Genomic DNA, 18,800 nt, shown 5'->3' on the forward strand with positions numbered 1-18,800 from the left:
TGCACGCACCACTTTTCCATTATTTATTTTTTCGCATTTTATGAAACAAGTAGTTTTTTTCATTTCGCTTCACCAATTTGGACTATTTTGTGTAAGTCCATTACATGAAATCCAAATAAAAATCAATTTAAATTACAGGTTGTAATGCAACAAAACAGGAAAAACGCCAAGGTGGATGAATACTTGTACAAGGCACTGTACATACAGAGATACGTTGCTACTGTATCTATAGATAGCGTGTTGGCCGAACCCTCTTAAACCAGTGTAGGAGTGTTTCTAATGAATATTACTTCAGTAACCTCCTTTTAAGAGAAGGTAAGCCTGATATACTGTAGTTGCAGGTGATCTGTTAGAAAAGTGTGTGGGCAGGATGTTAATGTTTTGGTTATCCTTTACTGACTGGTTCAGCTGGGGCCGCTCTATCAACTAGGGGCTGGGCTTGGCTCACACACAAGTTTCAGCCAATCAAGTGACATATGCTTGCTATAAGAAGGCCAAGCCCCTGTAAGAGAGTTACAGTTGTTCATTGCTAAACAAGATACTGCACCACATCATCATAGAGCCTATCATCCCTTCAGGTAAGTGAAGTCGAAATGGATTTTACAGATATGAGGTATTCCTTCATTTGTATGCAGACTCCAGCACAATCAATTTTAAATACTTGGAAAATGTTCAATGATTTTCTTGTTTTGCTTTAATTCATTGAGGGCTTGATGATTAATTGACAAGTTGAATCAGGTGATCTTGTCCAGGGCTACAATACAAATGAACACTGTTGGGGGTACTTGAGGACTGGAGTTGGGAAACACTGTTCTAAGCCTTCTGTTATTCTCGTGTTATTAGGGTTTGGAGGTATTTGAACTGATGGTAAAATATATCATTTGTTTTTGCAAGTTTGTCAGTGAAAGAAACCAGATAGAACATTCCTGTAAGCCCCTTCCCACACAATATACCACAGGTAATGTCTGAGCATGTTGGAGCTTGTCAACAGAGATCATGTTACATCCTTTTACAACTCTAGTGGTTTAATTTGCCTGAAATATGCTGGATTGTTTTTGCATGCTACCTACATGACATTGAATTCATAATTCTGTTCCAGCCAGTCATCCAGAACTACTGTTCTGTGAGAAGAAACCCTGTTTATTGCACAACAAAGAGAAGTTAGAATCAGTCACACGCTGTTGCTACAGTAACCTACTCCTAGTCCGTAGGCTGAGTCACTGTAGGACTAAAGTGACTTCATGTATTATTTTTATCTGTCCTGCTTGGTGGAATTCCTCACAACTAGGAATTTCACATCTGGTGAGGAATTACACATATGGAGTGACTAAGCCTACACCTCTGAAAACTTTGTTGAAAGAACTGTATGGAAATGCTGCTTTGGCCAGGTCTCCCTCAGAAATACATTCTCATCTAACAGCACTTCCTGGTAAAATAAAGGATATAATTAAATAGTGGTACAACTGCTGGCTCACAGTTGTATTACTGTATTAGAGTTGCAACCACAGACTGTGGAGCTGCGATGTTGCAACGTGTTCCATAGGGAAATAGCCCTCCATTCTGTTGTCAGCAGATCAACTCATCTTGAAGCATTTGAATTTGAACTCCTCAGCTCCAGTTTATCCAGCTCCATCCTACCTTGATCAACTGGTTTCACCTCCACCCAACCAGGAGTGACCGCTGATATGACAAGTACTCTGGATATCAAACAGAGGACCTTTAACCTAACACAATGAAAGGACATTTTTAGCTTAATCCCTTGATATAAATAATTCATTTTTTGAAGGAGACTCTAGTACAAATTAGATTTTCAGTATTAAATGTACAATGTAATGACCTTCATATTACATAGTTTGTAAACTACTATTATGTTCTCTAGCAGATTCACGTGTAGCGCTGAAATAGTCCTGTTTTTTTCACACCATGAGGAGATCTTCTGCCATTGAAGATAATGGAGGGTTGTTATAGATCTCACAGGGCCACTGAACAAGGTGCATGACTGCACTCTTAGAAAGAGTTTTATTTACAGGGACCTTCTCTACAGAATAAAGGTCTCTAAAAGGGTTCTTTGTTTGGTGAAAAGGTTCTGGAACCATAAAGGGTTCTACAGGGTCAAGCCGAAGAACCCTTTTTAAAGGTTCTAAATAAGTGTACTCAGAGACATGCTTTCCAACCCTTTCACTAAAATAGTTTAATCATGTGGCCATGCCAATAGAAACACTACCTTTGCATCAGGAATTTTAACAAGAATCTAGCCAGATGTACTGAGTATATCCTAATGTATGTCCTGAAGCATGTTTTCCTTGTGCTGAGCCATTTATGAGACATTGCTGTTGTGCATTATCATAAAACCCACACAGAGGGCAATAAACACATGGACTATTAAACTTGTTTTGGTTTAGGTAATTACATCCTTTTTCTGGAATCGTTGCTTGTTTGATCAACTAGCAGTTCATTATAGTTTTACATGGATGTGATTTTATTTATCTCTTTTTCCAGCAGCAGTCATGAAGGTTGCATCTTTCAACATCCAGAAATTTGGGCAGCGTAAGCTATCAAACCCAAACACCCTTGCTACCCTTGTGAAGGTACAGCTATATGATTCTATTCGTGATCTTATAATTCCCTCAGAGAAACATTTGTCAAACTATCCTCAAAACAAGGATGTTATAGTACATATAAACAAATCAATTAATGAACGTTTTTTTCCTTTTTCTTCCTTTCGTCCTATCAGATTGTGTCTCGCTATGACATCATAGTGATTCTGGAGGTGGTGGACGAGAGCGGCACTTCAGTGGAAAAGTTCCTGAAGGAATTAAATAAGTAAGTCAAGTGATTTCCCTCATGTGACGCTATAAAATATACAACTAGGGAAACTCCTGACCCTACATGATAAGTATCACTCATTACAGGTGTGTCATTACAGGGCTAATAAAAAGCAACACTACACTCTGCAAATCAGCTCTCGTCTGGGAAGAGACAGATACAAGGAGCAGTTTATGTTTCTGTACAGGTACAATTCAAACACATGGTCAACTTTATCCTCATAAACCTCTATCTGATGCCATTCATGTTTTTACATTGTGATCTGATAAAAAAAAAATACATATAATGCAGGACTAATGCTATTAAACGTGTTGTATTGTTTGTTCTGAAAGGGATGATTTGGTGGACTTGGTTAACACCTGGCAATATGAGGACAACCAGGCTGGAGATGTGGACGCCTTCGCCAGGGAGCCTTACATTCTTCGCTTCAAATGTCTCCACTCTGGTAAGGGGCACAGGAGTGCTAGAATTAAGCATGATCCATCCATATGGCATTTGATTTAGCAAATAATATGAGCGTGAACGGCAAACAGACAGACAGCTGGATATTGCAGCAGAGAGTAAAAGCCCATTCATAAACAGCTGTAATATATATTTCTCATCTCTTCCTGTGTTGCTCAGTGCTTGAGGACTTGGTACTGATCCCAGTGCACACCAAGCCTGAGGATTCAGTGAAAGAGCTGGATGAGCTTTATGATGTCTTCCTGGAAGTGACAAAGAAATGGAAGACTGATGTAAGCTCTGAGCTAAACCATTGACAGAGCTTAACACCTCCCTTGGGTTTAGAAAGTGCACTTGTCACCAAACCGTATATATGAGCCTTTGACAAGTAAAATACAAAACCAGCCACATGGGGATTTCAAGATAACTATGTATGCTCTCCTAAAAACAGTGTCCTTATTCTGGATGAAAAGTAACTGTTGTTGTTGAATGTTTCTCTCTGTACCAGAACGTCATGATCCTAGGTGACTTCAATGCAGACGGTTCCTACCTTTCTAAAAAGGGCATGAAAGCCATCCGTATCCGCAGTGACAAAAATTTCCACTGGCTGATTAAAGATGACGTGGATACCACAGCAAACACAGGCAACGATAACACTTATGACAGGTGGCTCAGTGTGATTTGTGAAATTAATTAATGAACGCCTCATGTATGAAACAGATAATCACCTATGGAGTTCATTTGACATTTCTTTGGTATTGTTTAAAGGTGGTTAAAATGTCATAAGAGCTGTCATAAAAGCTATTATAAAACTAATTTACTTGTGTGTAATATGGAATGACTGCTGACTTCCTTTTCTGATCAACATCTAGGATTGTGATCTATGGGGTTGACATGCTTAACGCCATCGTGCCAAACTCTGCCAAACCGTTCAACTTCCAGATTGCATATGGGCTTTCTGAAGAAGATGTAAGTATGCAGGTTACAGACAAATTCCATCCTGGTAGATGGTTTGATTACAATAATATAAGTAGATGAAATGAACATGTTAGTAGCCTACATTGTGACAATCTGTCCTAGAAATACAGTACATGTCAAAGTTGAGCCGTCTGACTCATGTCTCAACATGTAACTACTATGCTTTATTAGGCCCTGAAGGTGAGCGACCATTACCCTGTGGAGGTAGAGCTGAAAAGAAAAACACCAACAAAACAGAGTAAGCAGCATCATTGATCTTTATCATTGATCCAAACTTTCCTCTTAAAGAAAATTGTCAAAACGGGGTAAAGACAAAAAAACTAAACAGCGTCATCTTTACAGACAAATCATTCCACACACACATTCACATATCAATCCATACACAGACGCACATATGACCCGACACAGAAAAATAATTGTAGATATAACAAAACAAATCTGATTTTCAGGCTCTGCGACTGGGAAATAGAACCCTGTACATGGACAGGAGGACAGAGGAAGTGAGTGAAGAGGTGATGGATCTGGAGAAGAAGGCTTATAAGGATGGTCAAGCTTAGGAAAAGTTACATTGAACTGTGATTAAATCTTACCTCATTACTAGTCATATTAATACTGTATATCATATTTGTATGTCTAGTGTAGCTACTGATCTAAAACTGATGTGTATCTTGACCGAATCTCAAATAAAGATGATGGAGTGAAAATCCTGCAGTAGTTACAATACTTTATTATATCAATTTGTAAGTCGCTCTGGATAAGAGCGTCTGCTAAATGACTTAAATGTAAATGTAAATTATTTACAAGACCACATTGAAAATTATAATTCAAAAAGGTCATTTCATGTTTTCCTCTTTTTACTATTGATAGAAATGAAAGAAAAAAACTGAGGGAGAGAGAGGGAGGTGGGTTGGATTTCACAGGGGGCTGTGATTCAGCAACATATGAGTGCATGGTCTTCAAATACCTTCTTTCCAGACTTCTTGATTGTTCCACCAGCTGAACAAAAGGGAAAAATCTAGACATTGATAAAACCATGCTAAATACAGTACCAGTCAAATGTTTGGACACACCTACTCATTCAAGGGTTTTTCTTTATTTTTACTATTTTCTACATTGTAGAATAATAGTAAAGACATCACAACTATGAAATAATAATGTAGTAACCAAAAAAGTGTTAATCAAATAAAAATATATTTTATATTAGAGATTCTTCAAAGTAGCCACTCTTTGCCTTGATTACAGCTTTGCACACCCTTGGCATTTTCTCAACCAGCTACATGAGGTGGTCACCTGGAATGCATTTATTTTAACAGGTGTGCCTTGTTAAAAGTTAATTTGTGGAATTTATTTCCTTCTTAATGTGTTTGAGCCAATCAGTTGTCTTGTGACAAGGTAGGGATGGTATACAGAAGATAGCCCTATTTGGTAAAAGACCAAGTCCATATTATGGCAAGAACAGCTCAAATAAGCAAAGAGAAATGACAGTTCATCATTACTTTAACACATGAAGGTCAGTCAATACGGAAAAATGTAAGATCTTTGAACGTTTCTTCAAGTGCAGTCGCAAAAACCATCAAGCGCTATAATGAAACTGGCTCTTATGAGGACCGCCACAGGAAAGGAAGACCCAGAGTTACCTCTGCTGCAGAGGAAAAGTTCATTAGAGTTAACTGCACCGCAGAAATTGCAGCCCAAATTAACGCGTCACAGAGTTCAAGTAACAGACATATCTCAACATCAACTGCTCAGAGAAGACTGAATCAAGCATTCATGGTTGAATTGCTGCATAGAAACCACTACTAAAGGACACCAATAATAAGAAGAGACTTGCTTGGGCTAAGAAACACGAGCAATGGACATTAAACCGGTGGAAATCTGTCTGATGAGTCCAAATTTGAGATTTTTGGTTCCAACCTCTGTGTTTTTGTGAGACGCAGAGTGGCTGATCTCCACATGTGTGGCTCCCACCGTGAAGCACTGAGGAGGTGGTATGGTGTGGGGGTGCTTTGCTGGTGACACTGTCTGTGATTTATTTCAAATTCAAGGCACACTTAACCACCATCTGTTTTGCTCTTAGTGGGACTATCTTTTTTTTCCAACAGGACAATGACCCAACACACCTCCAGGCTGTGTAAGAGCTATTTTTATTTATTTAAAAAATATATATTTCACTCGGCAAGTCAGTTAATGACGGCCTACCCCAGTCAAACATGGACATGCGCCACCCTTTGGGACTCCCAATCACAGCCAGATGTGATTGTTAAGGGAATTTTCAATCCCAATAATGCATTTAATCTTTAACCAATTCAACGAGGTTTGTAAGACCCTGGATTCACTAATAATTGGGCAAAGTCTCAGATTTTATAAAAAGGTTCACAGATCTTTATTCATGAGAGCTCTAAAGTCAAAAATGAGGACTCAGTCCTTTTATAATACACACACACATTCCTATCTTTAGACCACTCCCTGCTCAAACAACCAGTACTTTTCCACTAACCACAAAGAACCATAAATTTTGCCACATTCTTCAAGGCTTTCACCTCCCCTCCCCCGTTGGGGCCCTCTTGGTTTGAAAACCTCTAATGATTTTCTATTATCTACTCTATAACTTCACTCTGCTTACATCCCTACTAAAGAATATAATACCCTAGCATTAAAATTCCTACAGATCTACACAAATCCTTGTTTTATCTTCTCATGATTCTCAAACATTTCACACTATTATACAATTTCAGAGTGGAACACTTTAGCCATTATATTAACACATACAAATTATTATATCAGTGATGCAGCCTGGATTTTAACCAGGGACTGCAGTGATGACTCTTGCACTGAGATGCAGTACCTTAGAGCGCTGCGCCACTCAGGAGCCCTATTTGACCAAGAAGGATAGTGATGGAGTGCTGCGTCAGATGACCTGGCCTCCACAATCGCCCGACCTCACCACAATTGATTTGGGATGAGTTGGACCGCAGAGTGAAGGAAAAGCAGCCAACAAGTGCTCAGCATATGTGGGAAATCCTACATGACTGTTGGAAAAGCATTCCGGGTGAAGCTGGTTGAGAGAATGCCAAGAGTATGCAAAGCTGTCATCAAGGCAAAGGGTGGCTACTTTGAAGAATCTAAAAGCCGAATATATTTTGATTTGTTTAACACATTTTTTTGGTTACTACATGATTCCATATGTGTTATTTCATAGTTTTGATGTCTTCACTATTATTCTACAAAATAGAAAATAGTAAAAATAAAGAAAAACCCTTGAATGAGTAGGGGTGTCCAAAACTTTTGACTAGTACTGTATACAGTATATATGTATATTAAATCGGGTGTATTTGAAATATTTTCATTGTTTTGATAGTTCCTTACTCATGATGGTTAATTTGTGTGTACCAATTTAATATTATTCCAGCGAGCCTGGCCAGAAGTAAAAATATGTCAAATTTGTCTTCCATTTTGAACGGTTTGGGCTACAGGTGAGCGGTTTTCTGCATTGTTATTTTTAATTTAAAATTTTAATTGAACCTTTATTTAACTAGTTAAGAACAAATGATCATTTAAAATGACACCCTACCACAAGGCAAAAGGCCTCCTGCGGGGATGGGGGCTTTGATAAAAAATACAAATAAAATATAAATATAGGACAAAACACACATCACGACAAGAGAGACTGTCACGTCCTGGCCAGTATAAAGGTTAATTAGTATTATAGTTTGGTCAGGACGTGGCAGAGGGTATTTGTTTTATGTGGTTCGGGGTGGTGTGTTTGTGTAAAGGGTGTTTGATTTAGTATTTCCGTGTTTTTGGTTGATGGTCTATGTGTTTGTATTCGATGGTTAGTCTAGTGTGGGTGTTTCTATGTTTGGTTAATTGGGGTTGGGACTCTCAGTTGAAGGCAGGTGTTGTCTATCTGCCTTTGATTGAGAGTCCCATATATTAGGGTGTGTTTGTGTGTGATTTGTGGGGGATTATTCTGTGTATAGCCTTGTGCCTTACCAGACTGTCAGTTTGTCAATTGTTCCGTGTAAGTATGCCTAACAGGACTGTCAGGTTATCGTGAGTTTTGTTTTGTTATCTTGTATACCCATTTTGAGTTTATTAAATGTTCAAAATGAACTACATCAACTCTGCTGCGTATTGGTCATCTTTTTTCCCACGATGATTTCGTTATATCGTCCTCCGACGAAGAAATCCCTGACAGAGACAACATAATACTATATAAAGAGAGACATAAGACAAGAACATAGAAAGGCAGCAACAAATGACAACACAGCATGGTAGCAACACAACATGACAACAACATGGTAGCAGCACAAAAACATGGTTCAAACACTATTGGGCACAGACAACAGCACAAAGGGTAAAAAGGTAGAGACAACCACAGACACAAAGCCATGCTCCGTTTGTTTTTATGGTAGAGGCTATGTTTTAGGTCAGACCAGAGCCATATATTAAGAAATAAATGACTGGCGAAGCCTAATCAGACTTGCCTGTTGTAATGGTTGTCACAGACAAAATAAATGCCTTTGCTGGTGATGCATGCACATCGAATGATACAACAGCCTGAGGACACTGGACTTGAAACAGTGATACAGATGTAACCATGTGCCCTTTGATGTTTCATCTGACCGCCAGTAGTGCTTCCAAGTCAAAATTCCATGTGCATTCCACAGGTCACAGTGAGTGTTCAAAAAACAATGATCAAGATTAGGAATAGTTTCGCGGCACACCTGAGAGTTCCACAGGGCCCCTATTTATTTTAGCCCCTCATCAGGGCAAGTTCCAACATGTCATGACCAGGATGGCATTCCATGCAATTAAAAACAATAAACGTCTTGACATGTTAGCTATGTCATCAAACCCTAAAACGTGATTATTTTGTATTGTTAGAGTAAGTTTTGTTGTAATGTTAGTGTCGGAAAAATCTAGGCTTATCCTGACGTTTACCGTGTCTATACACTATTAGCACATACCAGACCTTTGAGCGTCTAGAGATATCAACTCTGGCAGGGTAGCCCTGGGGCAGAGGGCTGCATTTCTGCAGAATGCCTGCGTGACCTGCTGGTCTGGACAGAGGTCGGCATTTTTCATGCTGCGGTTGGGAGCTGTTGTGAAAACAGACAACTTTGGGAGATAAATATGTTTGTTGTCCTACAGATTATTTGGAGACGTTCTACTTTCTGTTTTGTATGCGTTAGCCTAGACCTACCTATTGTATTATAATCACTTATTTGTCGCATTATTCACACCTTCAGAATTTGCTGCTTCAAGTTAAGTAGCCAACATCCAGTGGTGTAAATCACTTAAGTAAAAATACTTGAAAGTACTATTAAGTCGTTTTTTGCGGGTATCTGTACTTTACTTTACTATTTATTTTTTTGACAACTTTTACTTTTACTTCACTACATTCCTAAAGAAAATGATGTACTTTTTACTCCATACATTTTCCCTGACACCCAAAAGTACTCATTACATTTAAATTCACAGCAGGACATGAAAATGCTCTAATTCCCACACTTATTATCAAGAGAACATTTGTAATGTGGAAGCTGGGAGCCAGGAAGCAAGTACAGGTGGTGAGTTTAATAAGAAACGATACATGGACCGATACAAGCGTAGTATACAGAGAAGAAACACATAGTCAATACTGCCTGGGGAATGGAACTAAGGAGGTGACAGATATAGGGAAGGTAATGAGAGTTAGTTGACTCAGAGTTGAAGGAAACTCTGGGTTTTTGGTTTTCACAAAACCAGTTCAGCTTAACTCCGAGTCAGTTACTATGGCAACATACTCCGTAAAGCTAACCTGTTCGCTGGCAGGTTTTCCTCAACTAACCCTGAGTTAGCAGACTGAAGGAGGTGTCAGATATGGCGTGTCCTTTTCTTGAAGAGACAGTTGATATTGAAGCACAAACACTCCGCAGAAATCTCCCTCGGGAAGAGGGTGATCAGACCCCGCTTAGATGATTTATCGTTCCCTGATGTCACGGCCCCTCCTCTGCAGTGCAGGGACGGTTTCTCCTGCAGGCAGAGGAGGGTCGTTAGTGATTGGAGCCACCTGGGCTCAGGGTATTTAAACCTGCTGCTTCACTAACCTCTCTCTCCCTCCCTGCTCCTCCAGGTATGATCCTGTTTTGTTTGTTCCTTTGTAGGTTTCCATTCAGTCATGTTCCCACACACAGATTCATGCATCCATGCACTTTACATACACCCTACATTATGACATTTCCACACCTCATTCCTTTTTCTTTGGTTAAAGTTAATAGTTTTTTGTTTTATAATAAAGAACCTTTTGATTGGCCTATACCTGTTGTCCATGTCCCCTCATTTTTGCCACTGGCTATGAGCCGGCCTGTGACACTGATTATCTGTTTGAGCGTTTCTGTTTTTCTGCACAATCGATCATTCATCTGAACAATATTTTCAGCCCCCATATCGTTCATTTGACACATCGTGGGCATGCTCTCAGTTCGGGGAATAAATTCTTTGTGTTGCACTTAGTTTTTTTTTGCCAACGGGAGTTTTCTATATAACATCAGTGACGATGAGCATATTTCCAAGGCAACCGTCTGTCGGGCTGTCAAGAATGTGACTCTTGCACTGAAATGTTTACTGTAGACTTTTGTGGTGTTCCCAAGTCACAGACCCACAAGCCTCATCAAAGAACAATTCCACAGAATTGTATGCATCAGTCCAGGCAATAATTGATTTATTTAACATGAAGCTTTGAGACATGAAGCACTAATCAGTTCATTTGATATATTTTAGGGTTTCCAGGTGTGATTGGCTGCATAGATGGCACTCATATTCCTATCACAGCTCCTTCAGTAAATGAAGTCTTTCCACAGCATTAATGTGCAGGTAGGCCTAAATAGTAGTCTTTAGCATTTCAAATGAAAGAGACTTCTCAATACAGCTACTGCAGCTAATTACCACCTGTGGACTCCTCACCCACCTTTAACTGATGTACCACCTGTGGACTCCTCACCCACCCTGATGTACCACCTGTGGACACCTCACCCACCTTTAACTGATGTACCACCTGTGGACACCTCACCCACCTTTAACTGATGTACCACCTGTGGACTCCTCACCCACCTTTAACTAATGTACCACCTGTTGGCTCCTCACCCACCTTTAACTAATATACCACCTGTGGACACCTCACCCACCTTTAACTGATGTACCACCTGTGGACTCCTCACCCACCTTTAACTGATGTACCACCTGTGGACTCCTCACCCACCTTTAACTGATGTACCACCTATGGACTCCTCACCCACCTTTAACTAATGTACCACCTGTGGGCTCCTCACCCACCTTTAACTAATGTACCACCTGTGGACACCTCACCCACCTTTAACTGATGTACCACCTGTGGACACCTCACCCACCTTTAACTGATGTACCACCTGTGGACACCTCACCCACCTTTAACTGATGTACCACCTGTGGACTCCTCACCCACCTTTAACTGATGTACCACCTGTGGACTCCTCACCCACCTTTAACTGATGTACCACCTGTGGACACCTCACCCACCCTGATGTACCACCTGTGGACACCTCACCCACCTTTAACTGATGTACCACCTGTGGACTCCTCACCCACCTTTAACTGATGTACCACCTGTGGACACCTCACCCACCAACTGATGTACCACCTGTGGACACCTCACCCACCTTTAACTGATGTACCACCTGTGGACACCTCACCCACCTTTAACTGATGTACCACCTGTGGACTCCTCACCCACCTTTAACTGATGTACCACCTGTGGACACCTCACCCACCTTTAACTGATGTACCACCTGTGGACTCCTCACCCACCTTTAACTGATGTACCACCTGTGGGCTCCTCACCCACCTTTAACTAATGTACCACCTGTGGGCTCCTCACCCACCTTTAACTAATGTACCACCTGTGGACTCCTCACCCACCTTTAACTGATGTACCACCTGTGGACTCCTCACCCACCTTTAACTAATGTACCACCTGTGGACTCCTCACCCACCTTTAACTGATGTACCACCTGTGGACTCCTCACCCACCTTTAACTGATGTACCACCTGTGGGCTCCTCACCCACCTTTAACTGATGTTCCAGCAGTTGTATTTCTATTTTTATCGTTTGCATCTGCAGCCTTATGTGGTCAATTTCTAAATGACATTTTTCAATTTGTTTCTTTAAGTACACATTGTACAGCTGTTTCACAGGGAGCTATAGGAACACAAACAAATAACATTGAGTTTCACAATGCCATGTCTACTTAGTTTCATTGTAAGTCATGGGCATATGCTGAACAACATTTTACTGAGGTAAGTTGTGCTGAGGTAAATTGGATGGACCCTCTTCCTCATTTCCAGCATTGCTCTGTTAGAGAAAAATAAGGTGCTAGTTTTATTATGGTACAACACTATCAACTGTTAGATGTGATTTTTAAGGTGTAAACCTCAATAGGCCTCTCTGTATCGTCCCTCTCTGCATCGTCCCTCTCTGCATCGTCCCTCTCTGCATCGTCCCTCTCTGTATCGTCCCTCTCTGCATCGTCCCTCTCTGCATCGTCCCTCTCTGCATCGTCCCTCTCTGTATCGTCCCTCTCTGCATCGTCCCTCTCTGCATCGTCCCTCTCTGCATCGTCCCTCTCTGCATCTTCCCTCTCTGCATCTTCCCTCTCTGCATCTTCCCTCTCTGTGGCAGCTGACAGGTGTCTTCATCATTCTCCTGTAATGAAAATGAACAACATTGGTGTTCTACTCTAACCCATTATGAAAAATCAGTGGAGTATTAAGAGTATTTACAACTGCATGGAGGTCTGTTATGGCAGAAGGCTCCACCAGACAGACTATAACATCAGTAACTGGTAGAAGGCTCCACCAGACAGACTATAACATCAGTAACTGGTAGAAGGCTCCACCAGACAGACTATAACATCAGTAACTGGTAGAAGGCTCCACAAGACAGACTATAACATCAGTAACTGGTAGAAGGCTCCACCAGACAGATTACACCACCAGTAACTGGTAGAAGGCTCCACCAGACAGACTATAACATCAGTAACTGGTAGAAGGCTCCACCAGACAGATGACACCACCAGTAACTGGTAGAAGGCTCCACCAGACAGATTACACCATCAGTAACTGGTAGAAGGCTCCACCAGACAGACTATAACATCAGTAACTGGTAGAAGGCTCCACCAGACAGACTATAACATCAGTAACTGGTAGAAGGCTCCACCAGACAGACTATAACATCAGTAACTGGTAGAAGGCTCCACCAGACAGATTACACCACCAGTAACTGGTAGAAGGCTCCACCAGACAGACTATAACATCAGTAACTGGTAGAAGGCTCCACCAGACAGATTACACCATCAGTAACTGGTAGAAGGCTCCACCAGACAGACTATAACATCAGTAACTGGTAGAAGGCTCCACCAGACAGACTATAACATCAGTAACTGGTAGAAGGCTCCACCAGACAGACTATAACATCAGTAACTGGTAGAAGGCTCCACCAGACAGACTATAACATCAGTAACTGGTAGAAGGCTCCACCAGACAGACTATAACATCAGTAACTGGTAGAAGGCTCCACCAGACAGACTATAACATCAGTAACTGGTAGAAGGCTCCACCAGACAGATTACACCACCAGTAACTGGTAGAAGGCTCCACCAGACAGATTACACCATCAGTAACTGGTAGAAGGCTCCACCAGACAGACTACACCACCAGTAACTGGTAGAAGGCTCCACCAGACAGACTACACCACCAGTAACTGGTAGAAGGCTCCACCAGACAGATTACACCACCAGTAACTGGTAGAAGGCTCCACCAGACAGATTACACCACCAGTAACTGGTAGAAGGCTCCACCAGACAGATTACACCACCAGTAACTGGTAGAAGGCTCCACCAGACAGATTACACCATCAGTAACTGGTAGAAGGCTCCACCAGACAGACTATAACATCAGTAACTGGTAGAAGGCTCCACCAGACAGATTACACCATCAGTAACTGGTAGAAGGCTCCACCAGACAGACTATAACATCAGTAACTGGTAGAAGGCTCCACCAGACAGACTATAACATCAGTAACTGGTAGAAGGCTCCACCAGACAGACTATAACATCAGTAACTGGTAGAAGGCCCCACCAGACAGATTACACCACCAGTAACTGGTAGAAGGCTCCACCAGACAGATGACACCACCAGTAACTGGTAGAAGGCTCCACCAGACAGATGACACCACCAGTAACTGGTAGAAGGCTCCACCAGACAGATTACACCACCAGTAACTGGTAGAAGGCTCCACCAGACAGACTATAACATCAGTAACTGGTAGAAGGCTCCACCAGACAGATTACACCATCAGTAACTGGTAGAAGGCTCCACCAGACAGACTATAACATCAGTAACTGGTAGAAGGCTCCACCAGACAGACTATAACACCAGTAACTGGTAGAAGGCTCCACCAGACAGACTATAACATCAGTAACTGGTAGAAGGCTCCACCAGACAGATTACACCATCAGTAACTGGTAGAAGGCTCCACCAGACAGATTACACCACCAGTAACTGGTAGAAGGCTCCACCAGACAGATGACACCATCAGTAACTGGTAGAAGGCTCCACCAGACAGATTACACCACCAGTAACTGGTAGAAGGCTCCACCAGACAGACTATAACATCAGTAACTGGTAGAAGGCTCCACCAGACAGATTACACCACCAGTAACTGGTAGAAGGCTCCACCAGACAGATGACACCATCAGTAACTGGTAGAAGGCTCCACCAGACAGATTACACCACCAGTAACTGGTAGAAGGCCCCACCAGACAGATTACACCATCAGTAACTGGTAGAAGGCTCCACCAGACAGATTACACCATCAGTAACTGGTAGAAGGCTCCACCAGACAGACTATAACATCAGTAACTGGTAGAAGGCTCCACCAGACAGACTATAACATCAGTAACTGGTAGAAGGCTCCACCAGACAGATTACACCATCAGTAACTGGTAGAAGGCCCCACCAGACAGATGACACCACCAGTAACTGGTAGAAGGCTCCACCAGACAGATTACACCATCAGTAACTGGTAGAAGGCTCCACCAGACAGATTACACCACCAGTAACTGGTAGAAGGCCCCACCAGACAGACTATAACATCAGTAACTGGTAGAAGGCTCCACCAGACAGACTATAACATCAGTAACTGGTAGAAGGCCCCACCAGACAGATTACACCATCAGTAACTGGTAGAAGGCTCCACCAGACAGACTATAACATCAGTAACTGGTAGAAGGCTCCACCAGACAGACTATAACATCAGTAACTGGTAGAAGGCTCCACCAGACAGATTACACCACCAGTAACTGGTAGAAGGCTCCACCAGACAGACTATAACATCAGTAACTGGTAGAAGGCTCCACCAGACAGACTATAACATCAGTAACTGGTAGAAGGCTCCACCAGACAGACTATAACATCAGTAACTGGTAGAAGGCTCCACCAGACAGATTACACCATCAGTAACTGGTAGAAGGCTCCACCAGACAGACTATAACATCAGTAACTGGTAGAAGGCTCCACCAGACAGACTATAACATCAGTAACTGGTAGAAGGCTCCACCAGACAGACTATAACATCAGTAACTGGTAGAAGGCTCCACCAGACAGACTATAACATCAGTAACTGGTAGAAGGCCCCACCAGACAGACTATAACATCAGTAACTGGTAGAAGGCTCCACCAGACAGATTACACCACCAGTAACTGGTAGAAGGCTCCACCAGACAGATTACACCACCAGTAACTGGTAGAAGGCTCCACCAGACAGATTACACCACCAGTAACTGGTAGAAGGCTCCACCAGACAGACTATAACATCAGTAACTGGTAGAAGGCTCCACCAGACAGACTATAACATCAGTAACTGGTAGAAGGCTCCACCAGACAGATTACACCACCAGTAACTGGTAGAAGGCTCCACCAGACAGACTATAACATCAGTAACTGGTAGAAGGCTCCACCAGACAGACTATAACATCAGTAACTGGTAGAAGGCTCCACCAGACAGATTACACCACCAGTAACTGGTAGAAGGCTCCACCAGACAGACTATAACATCAATAACTGGTAGAAGGCTCCACCAGACAGATTACACCACCAGTAACTGGTAGAAGGCTCCACCAGACAGATTACACCACCAGTAACTGGTAGAAGGCTCCACCAGACAGACTATAACATCAGTAACTGGTAGAAGGCCCCACCAGACAGACTATAACATCAGTAACTGGTAGAAGGCTCCACCAGACAGACTATAACATCAGTAACTGGTAGAAGGCCCCACCAGACAGATTACACCACCAGTAACTGGTAGAAGGCTCCACCAGACAGATTACACCACCAGTAACTGGTAGAAGGCTCCACCAGACAGACTATAACATCAGTAACTGGTAGAAGGCTCCACCAGACAGACTATAACATCAGTAACTGGTAGAAGGCCCCACCAGACAGATTACACCATCAGTAACTGGTAGAAGGCTCCACCAGACAGATTACACCACCAGTAACTGGTAGAAGGCTCCACCAGACAGACTATAACATCAGTAACTGGTAGAAGGCTCCACCAGACAGATTATAACATCAGCAACTGGTAGAAGGCTCCACCAGACAGACTATAACATCAGTAACTGGTAGAAGGCTCCACCAGACAGATTATAACATCAGTAACTGGTAGAAGGCTCCACCAGACAGATTACACCACCAGTAACTGGTAGAAGGCTCCACCAGACAGACTATAACATCAGTAACTGGTAGAAGGCTCCACCAGACAGACTACACCATCAGTAACTGGTAGAAGGCTCCACCAGACAGATTACACCATCAGTAACTGGTAGAAGGCTCCACCAGACAGACTATAACATCAGTAACTGGTAGAAGGCTCCACCAGACAGACTATAACATCAGTAACTGGTAGAAGGCTCCACCAGACAGACTATAACATCAGTAACTGGTTTAAGGCTCCACCAGACAGACTATAACATCAGTAACTGGTAGAAGGCTCCACCAGACAGACTATAACATCAGTAACTGGTAGAAGGCTCCACCAGACAGATTACACCACCAGTAACTGGCAGAAGGCTCCACCAGACAGACTATAACATCAGTAACTGGTAGAAGGCTCCACCAGACAGATTACACCACCAGTAACTGGTAGAAGGCTCCACCAGACAGATTATAACATCAGTAACTGGTAGAAGGCTCCACCAGACAGACTATAACATCAGTAACTGGTAGAAGGCTCCACCAGACAGACTATAACATCAGTAACTGGTAGAAGGCCCCACCAGACAGATTACACCACCAGTAACTGGTAGAAGGCTCCACCAGACAGATTACACCACCAGTAACTGGTAGAAGGCTCCACCAGACAGACTATAACATCAGTAACTGGTAGAAGGCTCCACCAGACAGATTACACCACCAGTAACTGGTAGAAGGCCCCACCAGACAGATTACACCACCAGTAACTGGTAGAAGGCTCCACCAGACAGATTACACCACCAGTAACTGGTAGAAGGCCCCACCAGACACATTACACCACCAGTAACTGGTAGAAGGCTCCACCAGACAGATTACACCACCAGTAACTGGTAGAAGGCCCCACCAGACAGATTACACCACCAGTAACTGGTAGAAGGCCCCACCAGACAGATTACACCACCAGTAACTGGTAGAAGGCTCCACCAGACAGATTACACCACCAGTAACTGGTAGAAGATGAAGAAGATTAGACAGTTAAATTATAACTTTACTCATAAAAGTGCCCCACCTAATTTGCATTTAGTTTTCACAACAGTGTGCAGGCCACATCACAATTTTTCAAATATATAACTCTGAGTCACCTTAAAATAGATGATGATGTCTTAAGGACAATTAAGAATCTGAAAAAGTTACAGCAGTCAATTACAAAGAATTGTACCGCTACAAAAAAATCAGTGTGCCAAAGTTGTGTCTAAGATGGATGGGTGGGAGCGTCACTGAGGTAACACTGGCAAAAGGATGAATGTACATATATCATTCATTTGAATAATTAACCTCTTAAGTAGGCCCTTGTGTCCTGGGGGGTGGTTGGGTCAAATGAGCTTCCTCCAGAGATGTCTTCAGCAATCTGTCGCCCACCTGTTTTGACTGAGGGCCATCTCTTCAGCCTCTGTGAGTTGTGGTGGACCCCCACCTGTTTTGACTGAGGGCCATCTCTTCAGCCTCTGTGAGTTGTGGTGGACCCCCACCTGTTTTGACTGAGGGCCATCTCTTCAGCCTCTGTGAGTTGTGGTGGACCCCCACCTGTTTTTCGGCCCTCAGCCTTTTTTCTATTGGCTAATAATGGAGGTCAAATTTGAACTTGTCCAGTAAACACAAATTTGGAGACTTGTATGTATAAAGGATTTTAGGTGTTACTTTCAAATAGACAATATTAAATACTGGCAGTGTTGGGATGGCTGAAAATGTTTCTTTTTTTGCTTATTAAATTTCACCAACTACTT

General features: G+C 42.4%; 1 protein-coding gene across 4 annotated transcripts; it reads left to right on the forward strand.

Moving 5' to 3' along the window:
• Nucleotides 1-285: 285 nt before the first annotated feature.
• LOC106611445 (deoxyribonuclease gamma) lies at nucleotides 286-4,952 on the forward strand. Of its 4 annotated transcripts, none has more exons than XM_014211648.2 (10): nucleotides 286-578; nucleotides 2,503-2,588; nucleotides 2,735-2,823; nucleotides 2,927-3,013; nucleotides 3,159-3,271; nucleotides 3,448-3,560; nucleotides 3,776-3,933; nucleotides 4,140-4,236; nucleotides 4,417-4,483; nucleotides 4,695-4,952. In XM_014211648.2, the coding sequence occupies exons 2-10, from the start codon at nucleotides 2,508-2,510 to the stop codon at nucleotides 4,712-4,714; spliced, it is 825 nt and encodes a 274-aa protein (XP_014067123.2). In that variant the 5' UTR covers nucleotides 286-578; nucleotides 2,503-2,507; the 3' UTR covers nucleotides 4,715-4,952. The 4 variants fall into 4 exon arrangements, with proteins under 4 accessions (XP_014067123.2, XP_045561425.1, XP_014067124.2 ...); XM_014211649.2 differs by having other exon boundaries at nucleotides 318-578; nucleotides 2,500-2,588; XM_045705469.1 differs by lacking the exon at nucleotides 2,927-3,013.
• The last annotated feature ends 13,848 nt before the right edge of the window (nucleotides 4,953-18,800 follow it).

Source organism: Salmo salar, chromosome ssa22, assembly GCF_905237065.1.
Source record: "Salmo salar chromosome ssa22, Ssal_v3.1, whole genome shotgun sequence".
In the NCBI taxonomy this organism is placed as follows: Eukaryota; Metazoa; Chordata; class Actinopteri; order Salmoniformes; family Salmonidae; genus Salmo; species Salmo salar.